The sequence below is a fragment of the Trematomus bernacchii genome, unplaced genomic scaffold, assembly GCF_902827165.1.
Source record: "Trematomus bernacchii unplaced genomic scaffold, fTreBer1.1, whole genome shotgun sequence".
Lineage (NCBI taxonomy): Eukaryota > Metazoa > Chordata > Actinopteri > Perciformes > Nototheniidae > Trematomus > Trematomus bernacchii.
The window spans coordinates 12,149,964-12,162,307 of record NW_022987727.1 but is presented as its reverse complement, the minus strand read 5'-3'; the positions used below and the strand labels follow the sequence as shown (position 1 = coordinate 12,162,307).

Genomic DNA, 12,344 nt, shown 5'->3' with positions numbered 1-12,344 from the left:
AGATGCCTGTCTTTGACAAAGAATGTCCTCCACTACTTTCTGCAACCCTTGTGTTACACGTGGAACTTTCTCTTACTTTCTTTTTCTTTGAGAGACATAACAACTCTCTCTGCCACCTCTCATTCGGCCTCCATCCTCCCTTTCTCTCCCCACTCCTTTATTTCTTGTCTTTTGTTGCACTGTTGTGTTCGATCGAATCGCACGTCAAGCCAAATCTGGTTCTCCTTTTATCTGCCTCGTGGCCCCCAGTGGCCCTCAGACACCTCAAAGCCCTCAAACCAGGGGAGAGCCGGGGTTGTGGAGACATAGAGGGAGGGGTAGAGTTGAGGGTACTCACAATTGCCTCCTGAGGAAGCACATTTTCACCAGCTTTTGTTCACCTCACTGACCTTTCTGAGCGCCACCACCCCTGTCGGCTCGCGCCACGAGACCCCCTGCGCTCTCTCCCTCTTTCTGCGTTCTCTGATGGGGGCCCAGATAATAATACAACACAGTCCCCTGTATTGTGCTCCGTTGAAAGGCACCTCGGCTGCATAAGCAATTGACACACTGGGTTTTTTTCTTTTTCTTGCCACGTTTCTGGCTGGCATTTTATCCCCCCCCCCCCCTCTCTGACACGCTTAGCAAGAGGTTTTGTGGAACCAAGACCACCAGCTGGGATAAGAGAGGACAACAGGAGGGCTTTTAGGTGGGTTTTTTACTGGCTTTTGTAGCCTGCAAGCAGCCCCAACATTATCGGAACAGTCCACTTTGTACCAGCCTCTCTTTTGTGTCCCATTGTCACTCAATCCGTCTGTCTCTCCCCCTCCTCCCTCTCTTTATGAGTCGAGGCCTGCCTCTCCTTTGTTGATTGCTCTCCAATTCACTCCCTGTACTCCCAAAGAGATCGATTTTGTTTTTCTTTCGCTGGCCTTTTTGTTAATAAATAAATACAATTGTGTTATTGTTTACTGCCAGAGCTATGTTGACAAGTTCACTTTCATGTGAAACTTGGAAATTGCTTTTTTATAGCAGTACTGCAGGTGTTTGTGATTCATTATCTAGGCAATGTACACACGGCGGTATTTTATTTGCATTGTCCGAAAACAGTGGCTCTTGGACTTGTCATATGGTGTGTCCAGTCAAATCTAACATTCTGTGCTTCCAACATTCGGGTGCTAGTGGAGCCTCACAGATGGGGGTGCTGCAGCCCCCTAAGCACCCCCCCCCCCCTTCCCGTGTCCATTCACGATGTCTCGCAGACCCCACGCAGCAACCAGGAAATGAACCCAGCTCACACTGTCCGCTCCTCACAGCAGCGAGCCGCGCAACGTCCCGCCAACACGGCACCCAGACCCCACGCAGCATTCTCATCTGTTTGTCATTACTGGTGTCATTTTCTGGTTGCTAACAAACGCCATTGTAACACATAATCACTGATGTTCCGCTGTAACGGTGGTGGACTCACCAGAACAGAGTGGGCGAGCTGACCAATCAGAGCACAGTGGGCTCACAGGGAGGGGGGGGGCAGGAGCTCCAACAAGCCGTTTAGGACTGAGAGTGAATACACATCCTATACAGAGATGCTGTTTGAGAAACCAATGTGAGTTTGGAAAATTGCACAATGTAAATCTATTCTAGTAGACCTCAACATTGGAATTATGATCAGTAGAAATGGCCATGTCATGGGACCTTTAAAAACGGGAAATAACAGCGAAAGGATGTTCATTAAAAGTAGATAAAAACATACAGCATCACATTATGCCTGGTGTATGTTTCCTCACTTTATATGTGTGATTTATATGTGTGAAGTGTGAGGTCGCGTTCTTGTCACTTTACTCAGCGCCCCTGCCCCCGCCTGTGACGTAAGCCTGACATATTTGGTTCTTGACTGGCAGTCGAGATGGGCCAGATAAGAAACGGTTTTCGGGGCCACGAGCCAGCCCCACTGCGGTGGAAACAGGAAGAACTGGTGCTTAGTCGGGCACTAGCTCCAAACTGGCCCTGGAACTGCTTTGGTGGGAAAGGGGCATCTGATACCAACGATCTAACACTCACACACTTCAAACCTGAAAGAGGCCTGGAAAGGGGGAAACGAATCGTGATTTACACGGTTACATCGTCCAGATTGGAATTTTCCACTTTTCTGTGTTTTGTGACATTCTATATTTAATAACTTTGGGTTGAAGGTTTATAGATTTTTTTTTTTTTTTACAAATGAACTGATAATGAAAACATCTGTTCGTTTTTGTATCGGCTAGGGCAGTGGAATGGGAGGAGCCTGATTATCCATGTAACCTCAAATGAACTTTGTTATGCCGCAGTTCCACTACAGCGCGGAGCTCGCTTTAAGCGTGCCGTGTCGTGCCGTACCCGTTTTTGGTTGCGCTTCCACTAGGCCTAGTCACGGCCCGGCACGGCCCGGGGCCACTTTTTCACCTCTTTTCTGGCCCGACAAAATTGTGGTTCTATCGGGGCCAACAAACAGGGCTGAGTCGGGCTGAGTATGCTAAACTAGAGAGAGGAGCGCTGGCAAGAGGGCTCCAACTACAACAAGATGGACATATTTGACCGTGATTTAATTGTAATACACGTTTCAAAATGATGCCGAAGTAACAACATACTGATACCGGTTAGTAAAAACCATGAATTAATGCTTTGTCAAGTCTGCAGACAGACGGCAGGCGAAAAACCTTTTAAAATTCGTGTTTTTCTAGATGGAGATTGGCTAAGCTAACGCAGTATATGCCCCGACCGTCCACACTCACAACAACGGCCTATACAGACATAAATAAAGCAGCGACTGTATTCACCATGACACAGACAGTCTGTGGTTTGTACTTGTTTAACTTTTGTCGAGTTTCTGAACATATATGAGGAGCTGTGAGCTCTGAGTGCTAACAGCTAACAGCTGTGTTGTGTTTTCTGGAGTTCTCATTGAAGATGACGTCACGGCTCCGCCTACACTGCGTTACTATAGTAACTACCCCAGTTCCCAAACTGTAATGGAAGCGCAGCATGAAGTGAGTCGGCCCTGTTAAGGCCCAACGCGGCCAAGCCGTACCGAGCCGTACCGAGCGTGGCCGAGGCCGACCGTGTAGTGGAAATGCGGCATTAGTGTCTTTGCGGGTATGTGTTCTCCAACCCCCACTCCCCCCCATCTTCATTCCTCCATCCCTCAGCAGTGGAGTGGTCAGGCCTATCAACCACAGCGCCTCAGTCTATCACCTGGGAGCCCCAATTGCCTGCCAGTCATCAGATAACATGGATTTCCAATTGAGTCAAGGCTGGGTCAGGCAGATTGGAGAACAGGCAGACTTCTTCAACCTCACCTGAATTTCTGTTTGTTGTTAGTTCGTTTTTTTTTCTTTCTATCTCCTACTGTGTTCGGCCCCTCTTCTTCTTTCCCCACTACCTGCACTCACCCTCTCTGTGTGATCTGCTGGCTAGGTGCATGTGAAAATGAAAAAAATATTCTTGTAAAAGGACAGATACCAATTCGCAATCTGGGAAGCAGTGTGGTGTAACACCAGAAAGTCTTCTTAGTCCATACTTAAATTCAGGATGGATCTTCAATTAAAGCAACTGGTGGGAAATCCATTTGTTTGTTAGTGGGTGAGTTCTGAAGTGTTACAAGTTTCTTCTAATGGAGTAGATGTCCACAGATTCCATTTTCAGACCATGTATGGATACTAATTGCTAATTCTGTCAATGCCGTGGTCAGTAGTGCATCAATACACAATTCTATAATTGTGGCTATCCTAAAGCACTAAAACTGAGCTGTCATTTAGACAGGGGAGGCAGGGGACATCTTTTACACAATTATCTATAGTATGCAAAACATAATTCCTGCCTCTCAAGTATGAGGATTTGCTACTTATCTCTGTTTGATATACATTTGATAACTTAGTTTGTTGGAGTGTCTAAATACTCCAAAACAGACAGATTAGTTGATAATGAATTTAGTTCCTGTATTTTTGATTGTAGAAGATAATTCTCTCCTACACATCCCCTCCATCGCCATCATGTTACCCTCCTTTCTTATAAAATGGCATTTAATTAAGAGCTAATCTTTTAAGACGTTCTCATATACGCATAGGTATCTTTTGAGATTCAAGAAAAAAAGCTGACCACAAAGTCCAATTGGATTTTTAACCACATGACACAATTTGCCAAATCAGTTTGCCCGGTTGTCAATGATAACATTTCTATTTCCCAACAAACTCTTTTTTTCCCATGTTGGCTTGAAGGTTTCCAAGTGTATTGGACTGCCAATCCTGCACAAACAAATAACAACACTCTTAGCACAAACATAAAACATTTCAATTTTTTTAAGAAACAAAGAGGTTGTCTTTTCCTTTTAATTATAGTTTGTGCTTTTGTAAAATAGTTTTTTCAAAGGAGATGTTTCAATCCTGAGTCACCAGTATTGAACTGACTGGTCAAAAGTCACCACTTAATGTACTAAAGCTTTAATTGAAGTTTATTCAAACACTTTTGAACACATATTCAGTTATTGTAATTTAGTGTGTGTAAACACCTACTTGTTCAAGCGCAGAATAAGGCAAAATCCAAAGATAAGGGAGGGAAGAGAATGTAAGTTGAGTGGAGGAAATCGGAGGGATGGGATGAGAGGAGCCATATTGATCACCCTGCTCTCTGAGTCTCTCTGTGGTTTCAATGGTCTGACTTTCACAGCTGGAACGGTCTCTGCAGTGTTTAGAACAGATAGCATGAGCCTCTAGTCTACACACACATGCATGCACCTAAAGTACATGAATGCCTCTCAGACAGGTCAATGCACCCCAGGCCCTCAGTCAATTCAGCTCGTTGCATTGTTGCGCATGGGTTACTAGAAGACTTCAGACCAGTAGTGATTCTGAAACAACCTTCCGAAGCCAGGCAGGGCTAAACCTTATTGATTTCTGAATAGGACACCACAGGACATTTAAAAGAGAATAGGGTTTAAGCTTGAGTCTATGATAAAAAATCATGGATAAATAATATATGTTACTCTTCTATTGATAACTTGAATGGTCAATGCAGAATATTTCTTTTTAACAAAGCATTAAATGAAAAAAGAATTGCACAAAGAGAGTTGTGTTTTCGGGTGGAATTAATAATTCATCCTCTGTTCCTGCAGAATAAAAGTTAGAGATAACATAATAACATTTTCAGCTTCATATTTGTATACTATTTTGTGCCTCTAGTGCAGTGTTTCTCAAAGTGGGGGGTGCACCATGGCCTTTGTGCCCCTCACACTGCTAAAATCTCGAAGTTGCTTTAAAAGCGTCAGAGCAGTGGTCTGGTCTCTGAACTGCATTATGCTGCGTTCACAACGGACGCGATATGAATATTCGCAATGCTCTAATCGCTGGAGTTTCACTGCGGCTGTCAGCTGTGTTTACTCCTGTCATTCAAACAGGACGCGCTGGAGAGGGGGCGGGGCTTATATCCATGTAAATACTGTGGTAGACTCAACTACAACAAAATGAACATATTTTACCGTGATTTAATTGTAATACACGTTTCAAAATGATGCCGAAGTAACAAAATACTGATACCGGTTAGTAAAAACCATGAATTAATGCTTTGACAAGTCTGCAGACAAGACGGCAGGCGAAAAACCTTTGAAAATGCGTGTTTTCCGAATGGAGATCGGATCGATCGGGCTAAACTAACCTGTAGCTGCTCCGTCCAAACTCTAAACAACTTCATACAGACAGAAATAAAGCAGCGACTGTATTCACCATGACACAGACAGTCTGTGGTTTGTACTTGTTTAACTTTTGTCCAGTTTCTGAACAGATATGAGGAGCTGTGAGCTCTGTGTGCTAACAGCTAACAGCTGCTGTTTTGGTTTTCTGATTCAACGTCAGTGGCTGAGATCTTCACTGCTGATTGGCTACCACGAGAACGCGTCACGCGAATTTGAGGCTCGAGTTGAAAATTGTTATTAAAGAGACTCTCGTACACACACACACACACTTTTGCATTTCAAAGTATTGCTTGTTCATACAGTTGAATGTTGGAGCTTCACTGTGCACTGCTGAATGATGTATGTGCAGAGTAAGGCTGTTTCTTCTGCTCTGAAATTGAATATATTTGTTACATATTAATAGAGTGATTTTTGAAAGGAATGCTCACGTTCATATTGATGTATTTTAATAAATGTTAACTTGGCCCATTACGTGACTATTTGTGTTGGGGGGGCCCGACTTTTTTTTTTTCTCCAAAGGGGGGCCTGACGGAAAAAGTTTGAGAACCACTGCTCTAATGTGACATGTCTCCATGCTTTAATGTTCAAAAAGCTCTTTATTTTTCTCATACTGCCTGTGCTGCAGCACCTCTTTTCACCCTCTGTCTGAAACCAGAGCCCAGTCTGCTCTGATTGGTTAGCTGGCCGGCTCTGTTGTGATTGGTCAACCGCTAAGAGATGTCCCACCCTTTAGCCTATCAAGTAAAATGAGTGGAGGGCTATCCTCCACTCATTTTAGAGTTTATTTAGTGAGTGTTACATAGTGAGTCATTATGTTACAGGAGTAAACAAAGGAGAGAGAAACTCTGTCTGGCGTCAACTTTGGGACTTTGCACACCGTTTTCATCCACAAAAACCCATATAACACACTAAAGGGAAAGGGAAACCCCCGTAATCCTAATAGGGCCTCTTTAATACATGTTTTTTCACCACCCTAGCTTGTATAAATCCAGTATGTGCTCTTTTTATTATTTTTATTTGGAATAATAATGACACTCTGTTGACGCGTTTCCACCTGTTACTTGCATGGTCCTTCCTTAAGGGAATCGGCACTAAGGACGGCGCACTTTGCAAACACTCACTAACAATTCTATTAAAAACTGCCACTTCAGCCCTGTGCAGCTGTCCAATAAAAACACTGCATATGTCTGGAGCTGAATGCGTCACATCTGCATTTAAAAATCCAATGCAATAGTCAGGGTCAAGTCTTCCTGTGGTAATCAGCTTATATAATCGTAGCTAGTAGCCATCCGGTTGTCTCCCTAACTACCAAGGCTTCAAAGAGTTTATCGATCTTCTCAATGAAGGCCAATTACCTATCATTTAACACCTCTCCATACACTGCTATTGAGACCATCTCACTTAAAAGGTACTGTATATCACTAGCTTTTATTGATCATTTTGATAGGTTGCACTCAAGGTTATAAGAATTGGACTAAATGGTGGTGAAGCTCTATTCAATTGGCTAGTTATCACCTTGGCCCGATTTGTGTATTATCTTGCCAGGATTCCAAGGTTTGAATTGATCCTAGTTGCTTGATTGTATTGGTTCGTGTCTATGAAGGGTGAAAGGTTATTGTGTGAATCTCTTTCAAAATCAAAATGCACATCATGATAAACAATAAATACTATGATATGCTACCTCTACAAATCATGATATGTGAATTTAATTACCTAGGCGAATCGTCTTCAATTAGGACATATGAGAAAGTCTATATGCGTTTGCTGGGATAACACTTATTAAGAGCTGTAGGATTGGCTGTTTGATGCCACTCACTTGAGTTTATATATTTCCCTTCATTCTACCGCATTGAAAACGTTGCTGTTGTTAAACATACCCAACATATACAAAGTAATGTAACCACATGATTAATCAAGGCCTGGATATCAGAATTTATGTGTTTAAAATGTAAAGTAGAACAAAATGGCCCAAACTTGAAGTACATTGGACAAAATGAACGATATATGGGAAGAAAAAGAGCCTTATTTGTTTCTTAAATAAAATATGTAACACAGACTGCATCATTAAACAGTTCCAAGATAAGGGAAACATCTTTGTCTTCCCGTAGGTGCAATTTGTCCCAACATGAGAAAGCCTGTGAACTATCGATGTAGAGCTGAGGAACATCTTTCAGCAGGTTCACTTCCATTACTGAGATAATTAACCCTATTATTAGCAGCTCTGACCTTTCACTTCTGCTCCGTTAAAGCTGGGAAAGTGTGCCGAAAACACGGACAGTCCTTTCACCTAAGAGCATGTAAAAGGTCGGAGGGTGTGGCCGAAGTGCAGATGGACTAACTCTCGGTTCTTTCTTCTTCTTTTTTTTCTCTTAGAACCTGCTGGTCAATCACGGATGAAGAGTGGCAGGAAAAGGGTCAAAGTCTTATTGACGTAGGCTTTCACTTTTGCACTAGGAGCGGCACTTGTCGCTTTCCTGTTTGGAATTATGAGAGAGATTTGCTGTTAGCATGCCATGTTTTAAAAGAAAAAAAGTTCTTATTATGCGATGTATCTGCGGTATCATCCGGTAAAGTTGCGTTATTATTCTGCACTGTTATATTCTGCAGGGAAAGCTTTTCGAAAGAGAAATTAGTGAGTATTAGATTTATGGTCGGAGTCGGTACACTTTCAATTCAGTCATTCACAAGATCAGCGGAAAGTATTTCTGAGATTTGTGCTGTGAAGATCATTCAGGGTCAACGCTCCATCATCTGAATGTGAGATTCAGTGTTCGTCCAAACCTCTGCTTCCTTTGTCGGTATGAAAAGGAAGGAAATTATTTCAGGTGTGAGATGAAGAGTGCATAGGGACCGTCCTTGTTTCGATTTTTGACTGAAGAAGAAGAACTGATTCGGTTTTATTGCTTTTGAGTTTTTTGGTTTTATATTTTTTTAACAACACAGGAATAAGCTCAGGTAATCCTGGCCATGACTTAAATCCACCAAACCTGTGATGTATTGTATGATTTTATTAAACCATTCATATCCGGTACAGTGTGTGTCTAAAGTTCTTTCTTTCACACTATATTTCACCTTATATGTATACTTACACTTAATTTTTTTCCTTTTTGTAAAAAAAGTGTAATTGGTGTTTATCTTTTCATTACTAAAGAGCAATGAACATACCTACATGTACCTCACAATTCTCACCTAACCTATGCTAATGTGTATGGCACAGGTTGAGTAGTTCAGGTATATGTAGGTATGTTTGTGAATTAGATCATCTATTAAATATGCAGGTACAGACAAAGCAAAACATTATCATTTGACATTTTTACACAACAGGGTTCCCAGGGTCCTTGAAATCCTTGAAAGTGTGTAAATATTGGATAGAACAATTGAAGATTTTGAAAATAAACATAAATAGAAATTGGTCATTGAAAATGTATGTTGATTTGTGTCTCAATATGTGCCGTTTCAGATCCTTGATTTTAAGGGAAGATTATCTTGAAAGTCCATAAAAAGTCCTTGAATTTCATTTTAAAGAAGTTGTGGAAACCATGAACTACTTGTATGCAGAGGGTGCTAATAATGTGTTACACAGCATTAAACAGGGTTTGATGAAGTCATTTAACCCATTGACTTACTGTTGCCTCCTCTAGTAGAGCTTTATAAAGTTACTGCTGGAAACAAAAACTCCTACTACAGCTAGTTCACATTAAAAACTTTTAACTGGTGAAACTGGGACTTTTTCTCATTCAGAAATAGTGAGTGCTGACCACTATTATTGACCCAAAATGCTTCTACAACACTGTCAGTGGCCCAGTTTGAATAATTGCAGGCAATGATGGAGCAGCCACAGAGAGCTGTTGGATGGAGAGCTGAAAGCAACAGGCTGCACACCTCTAACTCCAAGAAAGGTAATTATTTTGACTTTGTACTGATGTGTTGAAAACGACATATTCCAATCCCAACATGTGATCATTTTGTGGCTCTTCATGGCATGAAAAAAAAAACATGACATTGTTTTGCTGTGCTCTAAACAGACACCAGTGCTCTGCTTCTGTATTCTGACAAAGTAGCTGCTCCACAAGGGTTTGCTGCTTCCAGATTTCTGAGACATGTCATAGCAATCCGAACTTGAACTTTATTTCAGTTTCGAGACCATTTTTTTGACGTCTTGTTGGATAAGGAGTTGTGAAGTGCAACACAAATAAGTGAGTATTATCATCTTGTTATCTACTAATAACTCCCTACAACTAGTCAACTATACACTTTTTGGCCTGCATTAACCTAAATAAGCCGTTCTCCAGCTGGATTAGCCTTGGAAAAACCATATTGGCTATAGAGTGTTGCACAAATGAGTCCAAAAACCCGAAAATGATTCAGCATTTTACTACTCAAAGTCAATGGATTTTGAACGTGTTTTTGGTAGGATGTCTGAAATAAGATCTTTGTTTAACACAAACTTAAGAGATTTTGAAGTATTGTTATATAACATAGGTCAGTTTATAACCCACTCATGAAAATTCAAAGCTTGTATGTTTCAGAAAAAACAGCCGTAGCTAACATGGAGACTACTCAATGGCTCATCAGGCTAACATTAGCTGTCTTTAGCTTAGCGGTGGTGCTGCGCAGCCATGTAACCGTGACGTAGTTGATTACAGCCAGACGTTAGCTTTTGACCTCTGGGTATGGCCTTTTTTGCTTAAAAAATCATAACATTCTGTTTATATGCGGAGATTATCTTGCTGGACACAATGTGCAAGTATCATAAACGTTTGCTTAAAATCATATTTTCTGCAATATTTCGGAAATCCGGTGTAGAAATCCCATTGACTACCGTAAACTCAAATGTGTGATGTCCTCAAGCATAACGTCTGGAATGGCTCTCTAGAAAATGTATTGTGAGCGATCTTAGGGTCAGGGTTAGCCAGGGAATGTTCTGAATATATAAGTACATTTTGTCAGGTTTCTCTCTGGTTATAACAAAGGTAAACAAACATTCTCTTTCATCTTCCAAAGCAAAGACGATACCAAAATACTAATTTGAAACAGAAGGCAAGCATTAGGTTCAGTAGGGTCTTCTCAGTGATGCAACAGATGGTTTGACAATGGACATGAACCAACGCCTCTTAGAAGACATGAATTTGTATCACGATTCATATTTAATCTGCTTATAAACAGCTGCTAGTCCTCAACCTCCCAGCTTTTTAGCCTGTGGGATATACCATCAAAATAATTAGGAAGACAAAGAAAACTGCTGTCCTCAGGCTTGAGCTGCAAATAAATAGAGAAAAAGAAATGTGGGGTTGAAAACAGAAATTGAATGCTTAAAACAACTGCAATTCACCTTTTCGTGTTTAATATTTTTACATGAGAAGAAGAAATATGTGGATTATTTTGCCAAAGCTGTGTGGACTTTTCCGTGGCAGGTGTGTGTCTCCTGTGAGCCAAATATGGTTGTACCCAGATGTGCAATAATGTACTCGATTGACTTAATGTAACAACTTTGACTCGAGTGGCTACATTTTTCTCTGCTCGTTGGTCAGTCTTCCTTGAGTTGTAGCTTTCGTTTCTGTAGTGAGGCTGCGGTAATTGGCTCGGATGTTGGCAACCCTCTGCTGCTATGCACCTCGCTGTCGAGCTGTTGCACACACGCACACATTTGGGCACTAGCGGCCAATCTTAATAAAATAAATGACACGGGGGTTGGAGGGGGCGGGGGCGGGGGGGGATGCGGTCACGCAGATGTTGCTACGGTAACAGCGGTGAGCAAGGGGCTGGAAGGCAGCAGGTTAGGAAAAGAGACGTGAGGAAGACGACGTGAGGAAGACGACGTGAGGCGCATTCGAATGCATCCTCGCTCCCCGCACGTTGATCCCATGTCATACCCAATTACCACTGCAGCGAGGGGAAGGGGGGGGGGGGGGGGTGTTGAGTGGGTGGAGGGGGGGGGGGGATGTAGGGGGCCCGGGGGTGGGGGTTGCACAAGGAATACAGAAAGAGGAAAAAGAGGTGCGTTATGGTGTACGCTTGAACCTTCCCTGCGCCGTGGTAAACACCCACGCTTGTCATTACGCGTTCACAAGGGGAAGGTTGTGGCAGAAATCTCTCTTATCTGCAGCTTCAAGAGAACGTGCGTAAGGCGGGTGAAGATTTCTGTGGGTGACAACTTCCCTGTGAAATGTAAAAAGAGTGTGTGTGGACTACAGATTCAGCTCTACATACACAGTAGCCCCTGCACTATATTATCATTCTCTTTCGGTGATGCGTGTTTGTTGAAAGTGGTGTTTTTATTTCAATTCCCGTATATCTTTATCCTAATGACATTCCACCAAGAAATACATAATTGTTGGTGTATATAACAGTACATAGTTTGTGTCAGCATTTCGAACAGTCCTGATAGCAGTTTAATCACCAAAGTAATTGCTAAAATCCGGGAACACAACAGGCATTACCACGAAGTTAGACAAGGAAAGCAACAGGTTAACACTATCTGCTTCAATTGGAGATAACCTGAAAACTAGTGCTGCTGTAATGTTACTCATAATTCCTTATTGCATAGAAAAATAAGCAGCAGGACAAACATAATGCAGGGAAGTTGGCAAAGTGTGATGGTTGTTGAACAAATAGGAATACTTCTATAATTACAGTATTATTGCAC

General features: G+C 42.0%; 1 protein-coding gene across 1 annotated transcript in view; it reads left to right on the top strand.

Annotated features, from left to right (window-relative positions):
• The window catches only part of chchd6a (coiled-coil-helix-coiled-coil-helix domain containing 6a), an 83,153-nt gene extending 74,426 nt beyond the window's left edge, over window positions 1–8,727 (top strand). The window contains exon 9 of the mRNA XM_034145478.1: window positions 8,072–8,727. Coding sequence (XP_034001369.1) covers window positions 8,072–8,095 — 24 coding nt within the window. The 3' untranslated portion in view covers window positions 8,096–8,727. The remainder of the gene's footprint in view (window positions 1–8,071) is intronic.
• The last annotated feature ends 3,617 nt before the right edge of the window (window positions 8,728–12,344 follow it).